The sequence below is a fragment of the Pinus tabuliformis genome, chromosome 8, assembly GCF_031772625.1.
Source record: "Pinus tabuliformis cultivar Carrire ecotype Pingquan chromosome 8, CPIR1, whole genome shotgun sequence".
NCBI classification, from domain to species: Eukaryota; Viridiplantae; Streptophyta; class Pinopsida; order Pinales; family Pinaceae; genus Pinus; species Pinus tabuliformis.
The window spans coordinates 11,220,176-11,242,501 of record NC_142294.1 but is presented as its reverse complement, the minus strand read 5'-3'; the positions used below and the strand labels follow the sequence as shown (position 1 = coordinate 11,242,501).

Sequence of the window (22,326 nt, the reverse complement as noted above, 5' to 3'; positions counted from 1 at the left end):
TGAGAATCCAGAATCTGCATCCACGCAACACACAAGATAACATAAGTAGCGTCCATCCAAAAATCATCATATAACATTAAGCACAAGAAAGATATAAGCTTTTCATTTATTAACTATCCTAATAACATGAAAAACATCTACCTACAGAAATAAAATACTAAAATAAAAGGGTGTAGGATTAGGAATACAATACAAAGGATGCCCCATGGCATCAAATGCGTTCAATGTAGTGCATGCTGAGCATTTGCCTGCTTTTAGGCAAATCTGTTGGCTGTTTCTCAGATGTGCCATGTCCAATCCTGCATACAGTAGGACTTTTTCCTATCCGAAAGTCAAGCTACTCGCGACCATTAGATGGATCAAACCGCTTTCTCATTCTCTTTCTCTTGCGCTTTTTCTTTGTGGCAGGCTATGATGTTGATGATGATGTGGTCGGTGCACAACTTCCTTCTTGATTTGAAAAATGCTCATATGGAAAATTTGGAATGTTCAAGACTTCTGTGACCTGCGCTTCTTTATGAACTTGATTTGTTATGACTGGTGGATCAACCATGTAAGCATCAACCTGATTCTTATCAATTTCCATTTTATCCGGGTCACCTTCAATTAGCCACTTTTTAATGGAACAAATGACTTCCTCATAATAAGATGGAGCTTGCTACAACAGAGAGGGAGGCTTATGATTTGTTGATGTTTCCTTGTTTCTTTCATTCTCTGATCGATGCTGAAATTTCTGTACCTGTATCTTTTCCATTGTTATGGCATCCATCTGGTTAGAGTGTTCAACCTTCATAGCACTGACTTCCTTGGCATGGTTTTCCTCCATGGTCAATAACCTATTCTGAAGACATATCTGACCAGCTTCCATGTCCTTTATAATTTTATCATTCTTTGCTTTCATGCCCATGAAGCAGTTTTGCATATAGTTTATCTCTTTCTTATGATTTGCTTGCATGGTAGCTAACTGATTATTATAATCGAATCTCATGATGGTCATTTCTTCATCCATAGTTGACAATCTGTTCTGAATCGAACTTATTTCTTCTTGATAACTTGCTTCCATGGCAGTCACTTGATTTGAATGATTGAATTCCACGATCGTCATCTTTTCCCGGCTAATAACTTGCTTTGCATAAAATTAATTTCCCTGGCATGATCAATTGTTAATCTTGCTTGATTAAGTTCCATATCTTTAATAAGTTCAACCTGATTAACTTCTGCATTCTTGATTACTTGAGCCTAATTTAACTGTATGTCTTTAAACATTTGAATTAACTCGAAATTATTTTCAACTTCTATAGTTTCCTTTACTTTAGCTTTCACTTTGACCTTGTCTTTATCTCCATATCTATCTTCAAAGGCATCAATGATTGATTGGAGATAATCAAAAGTGTTATTAGGGAACTTAACAAACCAATCTAAAGCATCTCCAGATAAGGTGAGAACGAAAATCTTCATCTTCACATCTTCATATTTAGAATATGGGCAACACTTGCTTATACAGAGGTTGACATTCTGAAGGTGCGTTTCGGTAGTAAAAGCATTGTTACCTAGAAAAGGAGGAAATTCATTGATGGCTTCACCCAAAACATAAGAATAACTATTTGGAGCTCCCTGAATCAGTGTTGATAATATCGGTATCGGGAAAATATCGGCGAGGGTCCGGAAAATATCTTATCGGAAATATCGGCGAAAATATCGGCAAAATATCGGCAAATATCGGCAAGCATAAAAAATGCATAATATATTCATTTTTTTTCAGATTTCTAAACATATAAAGCAATAACAACATGAAATAAACACATTGGCACATAAATATGAAGAAAACACTGATATATATGATGTCAAATAGAAATGATACATCAAACTTCAAAGGCGATACCAAATCCTGCTGATCCCTGATAGTGATAAATTGATAATTGTCCAATCAAGGACTCAAACAAAAATTAAAATAACATCACATATCCTACTGATCCCTGATAGTGATAATTGTCCAATCAAGGACTCAAACAAAACAACATCACATATATAAAAGTTTAAAAGTATTTCATCATCATCAGTTATAAACTTATATGTAGCAAAAGTTGCAAAACAAATAAAACTAGCAGCTATCTATCTGAGACCATTGGCCTCTCCCTAGCAGCTTTCTTTCTGTCTTGTTCAGCAATTGCTTCACGAGCTTTTTGTATAACCTCTGCACTAGAAACCATACAAGGCATCACATCTGGTGCATCATATGCAGAGAGTTTAGCCAGATGGTATTTCAATCGTGTAATCCCTCCTGACATCTTGGTCCCACACAAGTTGCATGATATAAGTGCCTGATTTACCCCACCAACAGCCTCCCCATACTCCCAAAATGGGTCCAAAGCTTTTGGCATATTTGACATTTGTACTTGTAGTGAACTAATTCAAACCTAGGGCACAAAAAAAACAAAAAATTGGCATTAAATGAGTATAACTATACAGTGCCCAACAAACACTCAAGAAACTATTTTAATTTTTAAAGCAACATCTTCATGTTCAGAATTTAAACAACAAAAGCAAGCATAAAAAATGCATACTATATTCATTTTTTTCAGATTTTTAAACATATAAAGCAATAACAACATGAAATAAAGTTAATAAACACATTGGCACATAAATATGAAGAAAACACTGATATATATGATGTCAAATAGAAATGATATATCAAAGGCGATACCAAATCGTGCTAATCCCTGATAATTGTCCATTCAAGGACTCAAATGTGGAGAACCAATACAAAATAACATCACATATAATAATAAAAGTATCTCATCATCATGAGTTACATGTAGCATAACAAATAAAACTAGCAGCTATCTATCTACTGCCCTCTCCCCCTTTTACGGGAAAACATGATGGGTTGTTTGTCAGGCCTGCCCCTAGTAGTAGAAGGCCCTGACACTGCCTCTGCACCTAATGTCAAATAATGAGTGATAGGCATGGAGCTATGCTCTCCTATATCTATAGCAGATGGTGTTGATGCTGATGCTCCCGCAGTGTCCTCCTCCAGCTCCTCCTGCTCCTCCTCTAAGTGCTGCTGCTCCTCTGACTCCGAGTCCTCCTCTTGCTGCCCCTGCTCTAATGGATCATCTGCCACTGGCTCCTCCAACCATGAAGGTGACTCCTCCAATATGGGCTCCTGAGACTCCACCCTCCACGGAGACAATACATCAATATTGTCTAAGGAAATGGCATCTGGATCCATTGGTGATTCTATTTGCCTCACTCGAAGTCGGATGTTGTAATGCACATACACCAAATCGTTGAGGCGTGCGAACTCCAACCTGTAAGAGTGTCAAAAAAAGTAATGAGTCTTGACTCTTGACTCTTGAGTCTTGACACTTGAAGGTCATAAATTAAAAATTAAAAATTACAATAAGTGTAATTGCTCAACTGAAGGCTTGAGTTCAAAGTTATACCTGTTGCGCTTTTTGGCGTGTATTTTCTCAAATACACTCCAATTGCGCTCACACCCTGAAGAGCTACATGTTTGACTCAAGATTCGCATAGCCAAATTTTGCAAATTTGGTACCCTTGCACCATAGCTTCGCCACCAAAGATCTACAACAAAATAATGAAATAAAAAATTCAAAAACTTAAAAGTTAAAACATAATTAAATTCAAATTTATAATTTCTAATGAGTGATGACTTGTCACTTACGTGGCATGAAGAGGGCCCTTTCCTTAATGGCATTATGAAAGCCAAATAGGCCAACACAATCCTGATAATTATGTATCTCGCGGTTGATTTTGAGACGAACCTCAGAATCAGGTACCATCCTCTCAATACAGGAATGGAGCCCTTCAATCACCTCGCCATCAAAACGAAAATTGCATTTGTATGCAAATGCAGGGTTGAGGAAGAGTGCTGCTGCATGAATGGGTCGATGAAGCATCCCTGTCCACCGACTATCGATCACATCCCATAACATCATCTGCCTATTAAGGCCAGCAGAACCCTTGTCTGCATAATAGGAACGAATGGCCTCCTTGGCCCTATCCATGGCCTCATACAAATAAGGCATTGCAGGCTTCTCTCCATCCACCAATCTAAGAACCTTTACTATAGGTTTGCTAACTGCACATGCTTCTTCTACTCCACGCCAAAATGTCTCAGAGTACACCATTTTTTCAATGGCTTTCCCATCAGGTCTCCTGCTGTATCTACAACCACGCCAATCATTAGAGACAAACATTTGCTTCAACTCGTACTGACATCGAAGCAAAGACTGAAGAGTAATAAAGGTTGTGGCAAAACGTGTGATGGCAGGACGCCGCAACTCCTTGTTTCCTGTGAACCTCCTCATAAGGCTAAGAACAATAGCATGGTTATAAATAAACTTGGGGATGCTCCTAGCCATATGAACTGCCTCCTTGATGAAGGAGAGTTTCCCCATATCCTCAAGCAACAAATCAAGACAATGCGCTGCACATGGAGTCCAGAACAATGTGGGATGCCTCTCCATAAGCATTCTGCCGGCAGACACATAATTAGCTGCATTGTCTGTTACGACTTGCACCACATTCTGCACACCAATCTCCTGAATGAACCCATCTAACAACTCACATATCGTTGCTGCATCTTTGATATGTTCTGATGCATCCAACGATTTAATAAACATGGTACCTTTAGGACAATGTACCAAGAAATTTAGAAGGGTCCTACCCTTCCTATCTGTCCAACCATCAGACATCACTGTGCATCCAGTGACTTCCCATGTCTGTTTCAACTCCGCCAATCTAGAGTTGATGTCCTCTTTTTCTGCTTGAAGAATTGGCCCCCGCAACTCCTCATATGTGGCACTTTTGTACCCTGGGCCCACAACAGCAATAGCATCACACATTGGTTGCCAAAATGGATTGGTTTTTGTGATGCTGAGAGGTAAGTCGCTCCAATAAATACACCTCCCCATGACTCTATCTGCTTCTTCCTTCTCCTTTTTTTTGACAAGCGATTTTATGCCAGGTTGTGCTCCAGCTCCTGTTCGTGGAACAAAAAATGATGACCTCGCATTCACACTAGCATGTGATGGTGTGCCAGTTGTGGAGCCCCTCCCACTAGCGCCAGTAGGGCCACTACCCTGAACATCAAAATCATGAGAAGATATCCCAAGGGATCTACCTGCACGTTCAGCTTTGTTTCTTTCCACCTCTTCCTTCTTTCTGTCCTTTTCTTCAATTGCCTCAAGAGCTTTTCGTATAAGCTCCGGACTAGAAACTCTACAAATGCCAACATCATGTCCAGGGAGTCTAGCAAGATGGTATTTCAGTCGTGTAACCCCACCTGTCATCTTGTCCCCACACAATTTGCATGAAAGATATGCACGATTTGTCCCACCATCAGGGATCCCATACTCCCAAAATGGGTCCAAGTTTTTTGGCATATTTGTATTTTTGTATTGCTGTTAGCCGCTAACTCAAAAGGAAACCTACAGCACCAAAACAAATTTGGAATTAGTAACTTAATAACTTATTAAGTAATATATAACCCTTGTTTTTTTAATATATAAATTTATAAAATTATGAAGAAAAGCTCTGACAGCAATCAAAAACTTAAAAACTTATATTTATCTAAGATCTAAAAGAAATTAGGGGAGTTGTTCCATCAAAGTCACTTGGCAGTTTCATCCAATCCTAATTACATAGTCGATGATGGGAGGACTTTCCCTCGATAGGAGACTTGGTGTATGGCTTATGACATAACCAACTATTGTTTTCTCACTACTAAATCAACATCCCATTGGCAAGTAAACCTATATAGGAATTCCCCTTTGTCCTTTCTCATTTTTAGTGGACTGTAAAGTAGCAGGGCACCATAACTCCTATCAAATTTTGGGAAAAGTATTTTAGCGAAGTTGGCACAATGGATATGTCTTACAATAATAGTTGCATCCAATATTTTCAACACAGTTGAATCAATTTGACAAACAAGACCATGGACAAAGAAAAGAAATCAACATAAATTTTGGGCCAATAAGTGTATATCTCTGTATTAATGAGTAGAAATAGGTGGCTGGACTCAGATTTTATTTTCTTTCGCATCCATAAATAGGGAGAACACTATTGGTAATTTGGTAGCACATTATCAAATTCAGAGAACTGTTTGGACTCTATACAACAGGTATGTAAGTTTGTTGTATGTGGTTGAGAGCTAAAGATATATCCCAATTGATTAAATTTTTTGATCTAATGTACTTTCCCTTCAATGAATGTTGTTCTCTTTTTAACTCTATTTACATATTGCTACAATTCAAACCCAAGTGAACTGTGACACACAGAGAGAAGGGCTTTTGCTGTCCCAATTGTACCATGTATAAACTTTGGGCTAATAAGCAGTTATATAGTTGAGTGTTCTGTAGCTTGAGAAGAAAGTCGCAAGTGATCAATCCGTCACACTAAGTCTCCACACAGTCCTATCATTGATCCCTAAAGCAACTGGATTAATCAAGATACACACACCTAATTGGTCTATCCAAAAGGCCGAGCTCTACCTTGAAGTATTTCGAATCTTGTTGTTCCAGATTTAAGAATTGATCATTTACCTTCAGTTGACAATATCCTGGACTGTGACATCCTGGAGCAGTTTACTTCAACGAATCTCAAACAATAAAGGCACATTTGTTTTGAGGATCTGTCAATAATAAATATTACTCCAGCGTTATCAACAACATTTCATCTCTTCAGGCATAAGATTGTTTTTCATCAAGGTAAGCCTTATTTGGCATATATATATATATTATATATATTATTTTGGATTTGTCTTGTGTCCTTTGTTGCAGGTAGAAGAGATCACATGGAGATGCATCCACAGGTCAGATAATTTATAACTCGCATCTGCATTTTGGATTTGTATTAGGCATAAGTAAAGTCACATATAGGCCCAATTTGTTTAAGAATTTTGTCATAAGCCTAATTGCATGTAGTCAAGGGTGATTTTCTTTTATTTTGGGAATTGGGATTCGCTTGGGAATATTCTCTATTGCACAATGCAGGTATAAGCATTCTTCAAGAGAAGAACATTCTCATCACCTACAATATCTACTGTCTCTCTAAGCAATGAATTTTCCCCAACAACTACAACCCATCAAGCAATGAGACCTACAGGACTGTCTTCATTTCAGTATATAGCCACACCATTAAAGACAGGGTGGACACATTATCAAAGGAAGCAAGGCACAATCAGTAAACAGTGAAGACTAAAGAAGAACTCAAGTAATGAAGCAGTGAAAGGACAAACTATCAGTGCATCAAGAACAAAAGCAAATCATTATCACTTCTACAGCAAGTTCATCACAGCAGCAAGAATAGTTAGAAGTTTGAAGTATTCATCATCAGCAAGTCTCTTCAATGGAAACTAAATCAACGTTGACCTCAAGGCTCAAACTATGTCTTGTTTGTAGATGGGTAATTCTCTATTATGGCTTTAAGGCTTATATGATCTGCTGTAGTACCCTTGTTGCATAAGTAGTGACATACGCTTTTGTTCAATTTATTGCACATGTATACATGTCATAGGCGATCTTACCTTACCTTGATAGGTATTAGAAATCTGGTTGGAACGAATGAAAATAATAGCACTCAGACAGGGAAGGTTATCTCTAGTGAGGGCATTTGGAGTCTAAGCTTCTACACTGTCCTCAACCTTGCGGCTTGCCTACGATCATATTTGACCAACTCCATCTTGGTCTTGTGCTCCTCTGCGTTAAGGGACTTTGATTTTACAACAATTATATATATAATAATGAGAACGAAAATCTGCTGCCGGCATACCTGTAAACCGGAACCCTCCTTCGCAGCAAACGCTCGGGCCTCCTTCGCACCGTCTCCAGCAGGCAGCTCTCACGAAAACCGGAAAACGAAATCGCATTGGTGAACGGTGAAACAACCCTAAACCCAATTTATAAAGCCCGCCGACGATATTTACCGTCGTCGCGCGATATTTAACAAAATATCGCCGAAATATCGTTAATATCGCGATAAATTAAAAATCGGAAAATATCGCGATATATACCAGCCGAAATTTCGTTTGAATGTAAATCTCGCGATATTTACGATTTTCGCCGAAATATCGGCGATATTATCATCACTGCCCTGAATATTAGTAAAATCACAAGGAGCAAACAAGTCAAAATCCATGATGACTTTTTTAACGGGAAAAAGATGAGCCAAATGGATATCAGGGAGAGAGAGATCCCTACTCAAGAAAACTAAAACATCTACAAGAAGTGGGCTTCTAGCAGAAATTCTTGTAAGAAATGGAAGAATTGGAGTCGCCACTTGAGCATGAATCTCTCACAAAGTTTCCAAAGGTGAAACCAAAAAGTTAGTGGATGGAGGCAGATGGATATTCAGGGAGGGCTCCTTGTCTGGGATTAAATGAATGAATAAGTGGAGTCGCCACCCAAACAGGAAACCAATCAGAATGTCCAGGTGCAAAAAGTGAAGATGAAAGGATTAGATGAGAGAGATGATGAGAGTTAGGATGGTGAGAAATGAAGAGACGAAATGACGCAAGAAAAATGAGATGAAATGTCGTAAAGCCAGAGTCCAATAAATTGGTCCTTGGTGGCAATGCCAAGAAGTGTTGATAGATGAGAAATGAGAAGAATGATGAGGAAATGTCATTGAAACACCGAGAATAACATATCCCCGACAACGAAGCCAAAAAGTGTTGTCGCCCAAGTGTACACCTAAGGCGCAACGCTCAGAGTAGGGGTTGTCACCCTGATCCCTACTCACTCCGTTCTAGCTCTCTCCTAGACAAGCTAAGGGGGGTAGTCCCTAAAGATAGATGAAAGGGGAAACTTATTGGAACAACAAGTTCTAGGAGATTTGAGGCAAGGCAATTACTTCTCTCTTTGTTTGAGTTTTATTATTATTTTCTCGCTCTATTTTAAATGGCTGGATTGAGTTTTGCAGGGAAACCTTGATTTTAGATCCTCGGGCATTAGGGAAAGTTTTCAATTGGATCAACCAACTCCCGATCCGTGTTTTCTGAAGAGGCCAGCAAAATTGATTCCGGGCTTATCATAAGATTTTTTGCTTTATTAATGCATGAGGATTTTGAGTTATCACTTTTAAAATTTAAAAATCTTTTAATTTATGTGCAGCTAAATGGTAGATCTGGCTAGAAAGAGACTTAGATCTACATATCTAAGAGCGGAGTTGGACTCATACTCCTCAGATCTGTAGATTATTTGTATAGATCTGTAAATTATTTGTATAGATCTATAATTTATTTGCGTAGATCTGAGATTCGTGTAACATAATTTTGAATTCTAACATTTGGGTTTGGGGTTTTTTGTTCATTTTTGTATATTTGGGATTTGGGTATTTTTTGTTTTTTGTTTTGCAAGTGTAGATCTGAAAGAAGAAGTTGATTTGAAGCCAGATGTAAACCCTGGAGGGCAGGATTTGGCCTCAACGAAATTTGTCAAAGAAAATTATTCAGAAAAATATTCGCATTTGAGGGTTTTAACTTCAATTCGGAATCTTCATCAAAGTTTTCAAAGAAAAGGGAAAAACTAATTTTTTGAGGCCTGAAGGCTCAGTCCTTAGCCCTCTCCAAACCCTCCACTTAGCCTTTCCCTGCTGTTGTTTTAGCTCCTTTCTCCTTCTCTCTTACAGCCTAACGCTGCCTGTAGCAACCCTAAACCTCTGCCACTAACCTCTCCTTTCCTTTTTGACCCTCAGCTCCCCTCCTCTTCTTCCCTTTTTCCTCTCATCCTTTCCGTCCAGCTCCCTTCTCCTCCTCGGCCTACCTTAATTCCTTTGCGGGCTCTCTTCTCCTCTGCTGGCCTTTCCTTTAACTTTCTTCATGCCTCCATTTCCTCCCTCCTTCTATTGCAGGCATATTTCTGCCTTCCCTCACTGCTGCGTGGGCTTATTTTTACCTTACCTGCCTCTATTCATCTCTGAAGGCATTAATAAAATTTCTGTGTTGATCTTTTGATGAGACAGTGGTGTCATTACAGGCTTAGAAGTGGTCTTACTATTGGAGAAGCTGTGGGCATCCTCATTGGTTTGTTTCTCATAAGCTCATTGTCTCATGTTTGCAGCATTTGAAAATTATACATCAATGATATAAACGCACCTAACAGTTGTCAAAACTAACTGAAAAGTCATCAGAATATTGGGAAATTGATTGCATACATTTTTTTCGTCACTTTTTGGCACTTCTCATAATTTTGAGGACTGATTTGTTAATTTTCTTAGTGAAACCAAGTCTGCTATAATTGATTTCAGAGGTCTAGAATGGCATGAAGGTAATGGATAATCAGCATAAGTCATTGGATAATCACTTGGGTTGATATGTTCATTTATTTTTGGGCATCTTTATGGGCTGATGTGTTAATTACAAATCTCTGAATACATTGTTTACAATGGTAATAAATTCATAGCAGAAAATAGCTAGCAGTTCTCACTTTTTAGCACTCTTTATGGATTGAGGTTCCTCAACAGAGGTCTGATATAATTGTTTACAGAAGTCTGAGCTGATATATAGTGACTGTAAGATCAGATTCTTTTATCTCTGAAGTCCATACTAGATTTCAAATCTTGGTCTTGTTACATTTCTCATCAAACCACTATTAGCAATTTCAGTCAATGTGCTCACAATAATTGAAAGTTTAACTTGTGCTCATATAATCCTTAATAGGCACAGTTGGCTGATTTAGTATCACTGGTTTCATTAAGTAAAATACTTCTTTAATTGCTTACAGGTGGTTTAGTGTTGGAACATAATCTCACCATTTAATCTGCACCATTGCATTTTTTATAACTCTAGTATCTCATGAAGAGTATAGTTGCAACATTTCACTGATAAAGGCATTCTTGCATCTGCAACTTATCTTTTGCATCTTCAGCCTAACTCGGCTTGCATTGCATTCTCTAACTCATTCTCATTAAGCAGCACTTGTTATCTTCTGACTTGATAAACCATTTATTCTGCAAGTTAGTTTCTTTAAGCATTGAATTGAAGGCACTGGTCTCATAACATTAAATCTAAATAGTCCAATCTGATTGAATAGCCTAAGCACTGCTCAATTAATCACACTTGCATCTAATTTAAGTCAAGCTACTAAGATAATCCTAAGTGCATCTCCTAGAACTTGTTGGCTCCCAACAAGTTTCCCTTCATCATCCACCCTTTCACCCTTTAGGGACTCCCCCCTTAGCTTGTCTAGGAGATAGCTAGAACGGAGTGGGCAGGGATTAGAGTGACAGCCCTTGCCTTGAGCGTTGTAGCCCTTGGTGTACACTTTGGATGACAATAGGGTTATACAAAGAGAACTACTTGGAAAACATGGACTGAGATAGTGTGTTGATTCTCGCTTTTTACAACTTTCCATATCACATTATTAGCCCTTAATACCATCTCCATTCTTTGGGTTTAACAGTCATTGGTTCATTAGGATTTGACACTCTCTTATCCACATCCTTGAGTTTGGTTGGAAAACATGGTCCTGCAGGTTGATGCAGCGAAAATAATGGAAAAATATAACGTGACCACAATAAAAGAAAAAGGAAAATCAAAATGCAAGAGATGACCAAGACATATGATAGCGCGTGGGCAAAACCTAGCAGGAGCTCGTTACTCCTATTAAAATCGACAACTGGGGCCAAATTCAACCCTGAGACAACTCACTTGATGGAGATGATGATTGCATTAGATTTCTGTTTTCGAGAGGACCAAGATTGATATAAATATCATCTCATTCAGACAAGCAGAAGTGTGATTTTGAATTTATGCCCACACGTGCAAATTGTTCAGGTCGGCCACATTATCATGTAGGCTCAAGGAGCCCAATGGATGTGTCTCTTCACCCACAATGAATTGTATAAATTCAAGAGACCTCACACCTCATTTGGCATCATCATCACTCACACATTCTTCTCTCTTCATCTGATTGGTTCGTACAACATTGGGAAGCTGCTCTCTCTCACATGTGTGGCGAGGAGGATGAGTTTTCTGGGTTAAATTGTAGACCAACATTTCCAAGTTTTGTGACAGGTTTGACCAACATTGACCGAGGGCTTGTTGACCAAGTTTGACTGTGTTTTTGGGGTTAAAATTTTGATCTTTTTAGACCGCATTTATGGGCACAAAAATCAAGGAATTCTGGACAGTTTGACCAGCTTGACTTCAGGGTTGATTGTAGCTTGACCACAGAAAAATTACAACAGTTTTCTCTCTCCTTTGAATGAGTTTGATCGAGCTGTTTTGGGCTGACTTTGACCTCCTGATCAGGCCGAGTTTGACTGAGGAAGACTGAGTTGCTTTGAGGATGATTTGCTGTTGTTTTGACTAGCGTTGACTTTTTGGTTAGGGCTGAAGTTTGATTGCAAAAATTTATAGGGCTGTTTTGACTTTGAATTGGGCAAGTCAATTTGACTTTTATACTCTCTCTATGCTGAACTTTTGATATAATAATAAGAAGAATTGATCAAAGGGTTTTCCCCACATTGGGGTTTTTCCCTGGCATCCGCCAAATCTGGTGTCCTCTTGTCTTGGCTTGTCTTCTGCATTTTGTTTCATGTTCTATCTGCTTTTACTGTCAATGTGATTATTGTGATTGCTATTGGAAATTGTTATTGGGCTACTAAGGAACATTGAAGTAAATTGTGCTAAGCATAGAACATACCATTGTTGACCAAAATTTAACATGGTATCAGAGCCTAGGTGAAGACAAAGCCCAAGCAAGAGTGAGAAAGCAATCACTAAGGAAAGCTGTTTGAGAAGAATATTGGTCTAGCTTCAATGACGACTACATCATACTTCAAATCCGAGGATAAGCTCAAGGACAAATTCGACTATCATGCATGGAAGATGACTTTGGATTTGACTTTGGAAGAAAATGATGCTATGGACTATGTAAAGGAAGAGTGCTGGAGCCTCCTTCAAATGCACCTGCCGCTGCAAAGACAAAGTACAAGAAATAGGAGGTCAAAGCTAAGAAAATTATTGTAGACTCCATTCAAGAGCATATGATTGCCTCTATTTCTGATTTGGAAACATCTAAGGAGATGTATGATAAGCTGGTTAGGATGTTCAAAGTAAACAATGCAAATCAAATCCTCTTTCTCAAGAACAAGTTGGACATCAAGATGGATAGAGGAGAGTCTATTCAATCCTACTTCATGAGGATTATCGAAATCAAGAGTAACCTTCTATCTATTGGAGAAGTTGTTGGTGACCGGGAGTTCACTCTCATTGCACTTGGAGGTCTTACAAGAGCATCAGATGTGTTTAACACCACCATCCTCAACAATGACATGTTTCCGAATTTTGATGAATTATTGGCTAGATGCACTCAAGAAGAAATAAGGATGATAGAAAGAGATAAGCCCTTAAATGGAAATGATCCTACTGCTTTCTCCGCTCATGCTAAGAGGAAGAGCAATGCTAGTCCAAGGAAACAAGGTCAAGGATTTAAGTCGGGATTCAAATAAGGAAGAAAAGGAAGATGTTACAATTGCAACAGATTTGGCCACTATGCTAGAGAATGTCCTCACAAAAAGCATACTCCAAGGGATGATGACAACAATAACCACAACAACTACAAAGGCAATGGCAATCAAAGGAACAACAAGTTCAACAATAAAGGAAAGAGGAATGCTCCCGCTACTCGATATGGAAATGGTCGTCCTCCCAAAAGATCAAGAAATTCCAGGTATGAGGAAAGTAATGTTGTAGAAAAACAAAATGAATTTTATCTTATTTCTGCTTTATCTATTGCCTCTCCTCTAGATACATTGGATCATTGGTTGATTGATAGTGGAGCCTCAAGGCACTTCACTGGGTACAAAGAGGCCCTCTCAAATTTGGTTGAAAAGAAGACTAACTTGGAAATCATACTTGGAGATAATGCCACCTATCTCGTGAAAGGAATAGGTACTGTCACTCTTCACTTGAATCAAGGTCAAACCATTCATCTACAAGAAGTATTGTATGTGCTCAATTTGAAGAAGAACCTAGTATCTATTTCTGTGATGGAAGATTAAGGCTTCTAGGTAGCATTCATTGATGGAACGATATTTCTTTGGCAAAGAAACCCTAAAGATGCATTTACACTTGGATTTAGGGTTGATGGTCTTTATGAAGTTGGAGGAAGTCCTTTGGGAGCCATGTCTTGCGACACTTCTGTTCAATCCGAATTATGGCATTGGAGATTTGCCTACCTTCATTACAAAACAGTGTTGCAGGGGAGCGCCTCCCCCCCCCTCCCCCCCAATCTTGCTCCCAATCCGCGCTCTGGGCGGGAGCGCCTCGGGAGTGGGTCGGGAGCGCGGTCCCTAAAAAAGAAAAACGCTCCCTGCCTTTTCGGGAGCGTTTAGCCTTTTTTGCAATTTTTTTTTGCAGTGATGTTCCAAATGCAATTTTTTTCAAAGAAACAAATAAGTTTTGAGTGGGGCGGCTTAATGATCAAGTCTATGGCCCTAGTATACATATGCGATTCATGGTAATGTTAAATTCTTAAAGTAAAAGTGACATTCTCCTTGATCTTCGTTTTCATCCTTTGACTTAAATTTTTAACATAACCATGAAATGATTCAGGATGTTTGAGAGTGGTTTTGACCTCATTGGATTTCATATGGAGAAAGTAGAATTTTAGATTTCATTCAAAATCTAACAGTTTTATTAGTTTTTCAGTTTTTCATGGTAATTGCACGTGCAGGATACCACCGTGATCTTTTGCGACAACCATGTGAGAATTCCTAAATCTAACACATCCGAAACCCCTACTGCAATTACTGGTTTACAATCACCTACTTGTTCTTTACATTAACGAGCTATTTAATTGCATAGACATCGAAGTAAACACTATTGCAACCTTCACAAACATACAGATCATGCACTGAAGTAAACAGAAACAATAACACAAGGGACATCGTTATTTTTGTAAAAAATTCCCTGAAAAACCCAATTTGGGAAAATCAGTGTAGCATATAGAGGGTTTGTATTATTAAGCAGATTTCATGAATACAACTAGGGTGCCAGAAATGGCTCACCCAACAAAGAATTTCCTCGGCAGTAGTACCTTTATCCGGAGGCAGATATTCCGACAAATCAGCAACCAGATGATCAAACCCCACAACGACTCCGACTGTTCTCGATGCTGGATAGTGAAAACTGCTCCAAGCACTGCTCAGGAACTGCGTCAGTCCTCTAGGAGCTGCGTCACCCTATCCCGGGTCAGAATCTGCTAATCTACTCCTAGTCTGCCCCCCAGAATCTCCCAGCGCTGCCTTTGAAGCCCTCTATGACCTCTGCGTCAATCTCTGTGGCTTTTGCGGCAGCCTCTACAACCCTCTGCGTCCTCTGCGTCAACTCCTACAACCTCTGCGTCAACCCTTCTAGGGCCTGCGCTGTCTCTCCCGGCACTTCACTGCCTCTCTGTTATGTATTCTTCAGCCTTGGATGGAAATCCCTTGCTGAATTGCCCCTCACTGCAACTGATCACTAACTCGATTTCCTTAGCAAACCTCGCCCTAGAAAATCGAATTCTTGATCTCTCTTGGTGTGTCTCCAACTGGCCCTTAAGCCTCCTCTTATACTTTTTCTATCGATGAATCAACGACCTAGATTAAGTTCCTAATCAACGGCTAAGATTAGAACTGACTTGATCCTCGTCACTTAGAATTTTCTCACCCATATTATATTAATACACATTAATATTTTTATTTACCTAAGTTTAGACTTAGGAACTCATTAAAATATTAATTATTTTTAATATCTCTTCATCCGGGTGGAATTTCTCCAAACAATTTCTGGGTCTTGGAGATCTTATGTGCTTTAGCCTCTCCACCAAATTTTAAGGCTAGAGCACATCCGATGCTACCCAAAATCAACACTCCCTCTTAGCGAGGAATGTGCTCTAGCAATACTTCCCCATAGAAGCATTACACTGATCCTCTACATCGGTCCTCTGTGCTGATGTTTGGCCTGCTGCCCCACATCCATTGCATTGCTGCTTTCTCTACTGCTGCTATATCTCGAGATTCCACTGTTGGATTTGCTTGAAACTTGGAGGACCTCTAGACAAAACGCTAGCGTAGTAGTGGACCAAAAATCGAGGTGATTGATTGGCTAGAAGGGAATTTGATTGATGCCCTAGGTGACCTATTAGGGCTAGGCCTAGAAAGAGAAGGAGAAGGCCAAAAGAATAATTGTTTAAGTTGACCACCAGTGGTTGGATCAGTGCCTTGCCTTTGGGAGAGATGGAGTCAAGTTGAATTTGTAATTTCGAGAGAATTAACCCAATCAAGGAGGCTTCTAGGCAACTTCGCATGGCAATTAGGGCATGAGAGCAGCTATCCAAGGACTTTATGCTTCGATGTGCAATGTTTGATGATTTATCAAGGTATATTCAACAAAATAAGAAAACTAGATCTCGTTGAAGCACAAAGATTTGTATATGTCACTTCAGGAATAGAATTTGGGTGGGGAGGGTAACACTCCATCACAGAGCCACTTAGGCTAGACCCAATTGACAACATCATTATTGTAGCATATAAGGCAATATATATTCTTTCACATATTCCCATTATTGTATTTTCAATTAGAATTTCCTTAATTGTGGGAGATTTTGTGGAATAATGCTGTGGAGTTTGGAAATGTTGCAATATTTCGAGTGGACATTCCAGACATCATTAGGGGATCCAAATAAAGCCAATGAAAGATAGAGTCAGCTTTGTTTGGATCCCCTGATGATGGGTGTAGTGTCCACTTGAAATGTTGGGATGTCTCTAAGATTGAACACAGCATTACTCCAGAAAATCTCAAACAATTATGACCAACTGTGAAAACCTGCAGGCTCAAATAGAATGTCTTTCATGAGTTTTCTTTCTCGTGAAAGTGTTTTTCTTTTATTTTGTTACTATCTCTGATTCTGTCTCCATTAATTGGCATCTTCAAATTGCATGAATTTTATCTTTTACAAGAGTTCTTACGCTTGAATTTTAAAGAATTTCTGTATTCCTTTCCACTTCAGTGGAAGCTGATCATATATGTTTGTGTTGCTATGCAATGGCAGTGATAACTGTAGTTGGTTTATTGTAGGAGGCAATGGAGAACATTTGGCGTTCACTGATGGCAGATCCCAAGAAGACCATCAATGAATTCTTTGATGATATAATTGTGGATTTATTGACACAAAGTGGATCTAGACTTTGGCGTTCTCGTGAGTCTTCATGCCTTGCTCTTTCAGATCTCTTACAGGGGCGCAAATTTGATCAGGTTGTTTTCTGTATTCATTTTGGTATTTTTTTCCCTATTTCATTACTGAAAATAAAAGATTCTATCTGAGATTTGAAAATTGAGTGACAAAGTTTTACAAGAAAAAAGTTAGGTGCCTTATCTTAAATAGTTATTCCATTCATGGAATTTCTCTCTGATTTCATTTGCAAAAAATAGCATGAATATAGGAAAATATAATACAAATAGAAAAATTCGCAAGTGTACATAGTTGTAGATATCACAATCTTCCATGGTATAAAATATAATTTACATTACCATATAATTTCATATAATTTGAGAGAAATGTATGTGTCGTGGAAGTGAATCAAATTGGTTCTCAATTTTATTCTAAATCCTATAGAAAAGTTGATCAGAACTGGTTGGTTTATGTCTAACAAGGTGAAATAGCTTAATATCTTGAAGAATACAAAACAATTCTTTTGATGAATTCCTCATTGATTCCATGCTTTCTGAACTGTAATATTCTTTTATTCTATTTACCTCACAAATCCATAATTTTCAATCATTTAACATAGACCAGCCATATATACCAACGGAAAAGTAAAATGTGTTTAGTAGCATGCTAAGGCTTAACATAATGACAGCAGAACGAGAAATTACATTAACCATTTTAAAAAATGTATGTTCAGTATCTGAGTGGGTGAAAAAACTTGCCTTGGTTTGCCAACAAATATTTATGAAAGAAATTATTTCTTTCTTTTATATTCTTCTTTCTATGCTTCCCTGGCTGTGATACTCTCATCTATAGAGATATTATTAATACAACTTTTTTTATCAGTCCACACATCCTCAAAGTATTAGAGGGATCAGCTCTAGACGGATCCATTGTAGGGCACCTCCCGCCTGTCAGATTACCTCCCAGTTTTAGAGGATCAGCGGGAGATCTATTTTGAGTTTCGAGAGCACTCGTTCATCAAGGAGGTGATTGATATGGCTAAGAGCATCCACAAGTTCATATATAACCATGCTTTCGTTCTTAGCCTCATGAGGAGATGCACCAGAAACAGAGGGTTGCAACGTCTTGGAATCACATGTTTTGCCACCAACTTCATTACTCTTCAATCTCCTTTGATGTTAGTTTGAGTTGAAGCAATGTTGCATGAAGAGGGGATGAATCAGGTGTGGTTTTGACAAGCGAAGCGTCAAAATCATTATATTCCAAAAATCTTCGGAATTGAAGCATCTCAAAAGAATCTATTATATTATATTGCATTTATATTAAAAAGAAACACCGTGAATGCCAAATGAGTTGCATAATATGAAAGCATGAATAATTGTACATAAATCAAAATAGAAATGGCATCCATAGTACATTAATGACTAATTATTTGAGCACCAACCATCTAGAATCTAGATTCTATCAACTACAGACAAAATACCATTTTTTAAGTCATATAATAGAAAGTAGTGTTAGTTTTCAAGTGCCAGTTTCAGATTTAATGTCTCAGGCAATTATGTTACCCTCACAAATTATTTTAGCCACTAAATGAATTTTTCTGCAGTAAAAAAAATCTGAAAACAACAAACAGAAATTTTTTTGGCACTTTAACTCAACAAATAGCAGTGGAAAATATTTCAGAAAATAACCTAAAAAAGTCAGACAAGAAAACAATTATTTAAACTCTCCATCTCTTTTCATTAAAATTCTCAGAGAAATTACGGGCTCCTTTACTAGGAAAAAGGCCCTTTGAAAATACACAACTAATACAACCTAGAAAAATTACCCCCCCCCCCAAGAAATTTGGCTTGCGCTTTTCTGGCTATCTTTCATATGTTTGACACTCTTGAAGCTTCTCGACGACTCCACTAGTGCGATCTCAATGCTCTCAGCCTGACCACACTTGTAGCACCATTTCACAAACTCGATCCCGACAGTCTCGGCTTCTCCAAGCTCGCAGCACACCTTGACCTCACCCTTAAGTGAATCTCGACCCTCCTCTTGTGTGCTCCACCTGCACAATTGTTCTAACTCGAACCTGAAACTGCACATTCTTTTGATTTCTTTACCCTGTGAATCTCTCACTCACCAGATCTGCACTATGACTCATGCAAATTCTTTAGAAAATCTCTCTCTGAATTTCTCTTGTGTTGTGTCTTCATCCTCTCCCTTGGGTTTCTTTTCTAATTCTCCGTAGCCCAAATCCCTTATCTCCAAACAGATTGAGGGCTAGGATTGAATCCTAGCTTTCTCTGATCAATGATGGAAATTAGATCTATGTCAAATAATTAATTATTGATCCTCATAAAAATGTTAGCGCTAAGTCTACAGTAATCAAATAATTAATCAATGTACTTTTCTTAAGTTAAAACTTAGGAAGGAGATCATATTAGTTGTTCCTCTTGAACAACCTGTTGCCACACGATCTAGTAGGGTTCCTAGGAGTGATACCTAAGGGACAACTACTAGACAAAATGACAACAATGGGGCAAAGACCTGTTGTTACCTCAGTTAGTGCCCCCTGCTCTTTACGGACTTTCAACACTGGGAAGAGTTCCAATATGAAGGAAATCACTTATAATGTTGGGATCAATGATGAGATATTGAGTGATTTCCAAGGCCCATTCGAAGTAGAGGCTCAATTAAGGCTCAGTGCTTCAAGCTAATGGCTCTCTAGGAAAGACCTATGAGGAAGCCTAGACCTAGGGTTAAGGATTTTCAATAATGACAAGGATGTCTAAGGTCAAGGCTCCAAATATGATTAGGACCTCTCAAGAAACTTTGTATGATTATTATATACCTTTGAATAGGCTTTCGCTATTCTTGAGAACCCTAGAATGGGACCACACAAGATCTAGGGTTTATGAATAATCGTGGGAGGAGACCCTCCAAGGAGCTCACTAGGTCAAGGTAGTATAGTGAAAGGGTTTTAAAGAGATTTATTCCACTGAATACTATATGCAAAAACCTTCAAGAAGACCTTTCACTATGACATCCAAGATGGGCATCCAAAGATCGAGTTAGGGCTTGAGTTTCTTCTCAAATGAACCATGTGAATTGCATGAGACTTTGAGGGTTCCTAAAGGAGACACCAACGTAGCACCTTGTTCAGTCAGAATAGAAAAAGCCCTCCTCTAAAGGAATTCACATGCAGCCCTAGCTAGGCCATCTAGGAGAGAGGCCAAAATTTTTAGGAGGAGAAAAAGAGAGGTAAAAGAAGGGTGACCACCAAATTTGCTTGGATTAGTGCCTTACCCTTGGGCTATGGAGTCTATGTGATTCAAAATTTGGCTAAAATTTGTCTTCAAGGAGGCTAAATTATGATGCCCTAGCTATCACTCTTTAGCATTTACCCACCCAAGATCAATGGACTTTTATGGAAGAAAAACAAGTTTTAATCCACTAGGATCATTCATCTACTTGCTAACCAATGAGAAACATGCACAAATTTTTAATCCAACAATCTTTTTAATGATATTCAATAATTAGGGCACAAGAAGAATTAGTTAGTTGCAAAACTTCCACACATTAGACATTATTACATGGAAAATCTTCAACAAAAGAACTTACAAGATAGCAAGAGATATATAATCCAAGATCAAGAGAGAAGCTTTAAGGAAGAACAAGATTTCAACTCCCAAAACTATCGAAATGCATCAAAAGAGCTCTGATAGACATCCATGAAAAAGTGCAAATTTCCTAAGAGAGAGATATCCAAGTGTGATGATGATGGTTGATATAAATGGTTCTTAACTTTATTTATATGAGCCTCTTCTAATTCGAATTAGCCTAAGATGCCCCTAAAAATATTTTAATGTGCAAAATAACATAACTTTGGTGACAAGCCCACCAAATAACTCATAAAGTGTAGAATAAGCCATCCAAAATGAAGCTGAAATGATGAAGCAATGGTGTAGGAGGACCGTTGGAAGGCTTGATCGAGTCCTCAAGGTGCCAAGATGAAGAAGAGGGCTCCATGAATGATGGTCAAGGGGGTGGCCCCTTGATCTCCAAGTAAAACATCATGTGGTGCTCCAAAGTGGCTTTGGGGCACAAGTAGTGGTCTCATGGGTCTCCTGGTGTAAAATAAGCCTGTAGACTGCTCCAAATGAGGGCACAAAAGATGGTGCTTTCCCTCCCATGTCTCAAGGATGAGACAAACCTCCTTTGGGCCTTAGATCAACTGCCAAACCCTGTATACATTGCTAAGCCGACTGGGGGCACTGCTAGTCCAAGTGCATCATCTCGCATATAATGTGGGGCAATGAACAAGTTGTTGAAGGTGCTGAGGCTGCCCATGGCATGAGATAATACTCTGTCACATGATGGAAACCCATAGCTTGTGAAAATTTCAGAACTGAAATCCTATTGCAGCCACTGGAATTAATTTTTCTAATTGTTAATTAATTTAACGATTTATTTGCTACGACAAATACCAAATGAATCACACTGCAACCTTAACAAATAAAACTGCAGAAATAAATAGCGTTGGAAACTGAGAAAATACTAGCACACACAATAAAATTGACAGTGCTATTTTTGGACAATTGTCCCCGGAAAAAACCAACTTGGGAAAATCAGTGCAGCAGCTGAGGGTTTTTATTATTAAGCAATAGTGAAATTTTGAGTACAATATGGATGTCTGAAATTGGTAATCCACAACAAGAAAATATGATCAAAATTATCTAATGGAATTTCTCTTCCTCCACAAGCAACCCCGACAGAACTTCCCTTCAAAAATTCGTCCTCCTGGACCCTCTGCGTAGTGCTTGTGTAGACCCTTGGACGTCTAAGCCTGGAACTGCCTTTGATGAAGTCGTTCTGCCTGTCTTTGCTGAGGAAATTGATTCTTCGGCCCTCTAGACGACTTTCCTGGCCTTTGGAAGTTGAATCAATTTTTCCTCTAGCCAAATTGAATTTATTTTCTAAAGCAACAACGCAATCCTCTGCATTGCCTCACTGGGAATAACTCGGCCTCCTTGCTGCCGCCTTTCCGGATCTGGAAAACTTCCTTTGGAGCACTGTCTCTTCTCTTCACTCTCTGCTTCCTCACCGAAGCTCGAACTCTTCGGAAACTGAATGCTGCTACTTTGGAAAATCA

At 38.7% G+C, this 22,326-nt stretch overlaps 2 protein-coding genes across 2 annotated transcripts in view; one reads left to right on the top strand and one right to left on the bottom strand.

The window, feature by feature from the left end:
• Positions 1–22,326, top strand: part of LOC149233914 (ARM repeat superfamily protein) — a 524,198-nt gene that overhangs the window by 236,959 nt on the left and 264,913 nt on the right. Inside the window, exon 22 of the mRNA XM_089371682.1 lies at positions 17,090–17,266. Within this exon, the coding sequence (XP_089227808.1) occupies positions 17,090–17,266 (177 nt within the window). The remainder of the gene's footprint in view (positions 1–17,089; positions 17,267–22,326) is intronic.
• LOC149233915 (uncharacterized) lies at positions 1,819–5,535 on the bottom strand. Its single transcript, XM_089371681.1, has 3 exons — positions 3,689–5,535; positions 3,447–3,588; positions 1,819–3,311 (listed from the first exon to the last, which is right to left on the bottom strand). The coding sequence occupies exons 1-3, from the start codon at positions 5,409–5,411 to the stop codon at positions 2,849–2,851; spliced, it is 2,328 nt and encodes a 775-aa protein (XP_089227807.1). The 5' UTR covers positions 5,412–5,535; the 3' UTR covers positions 1,819–2,848.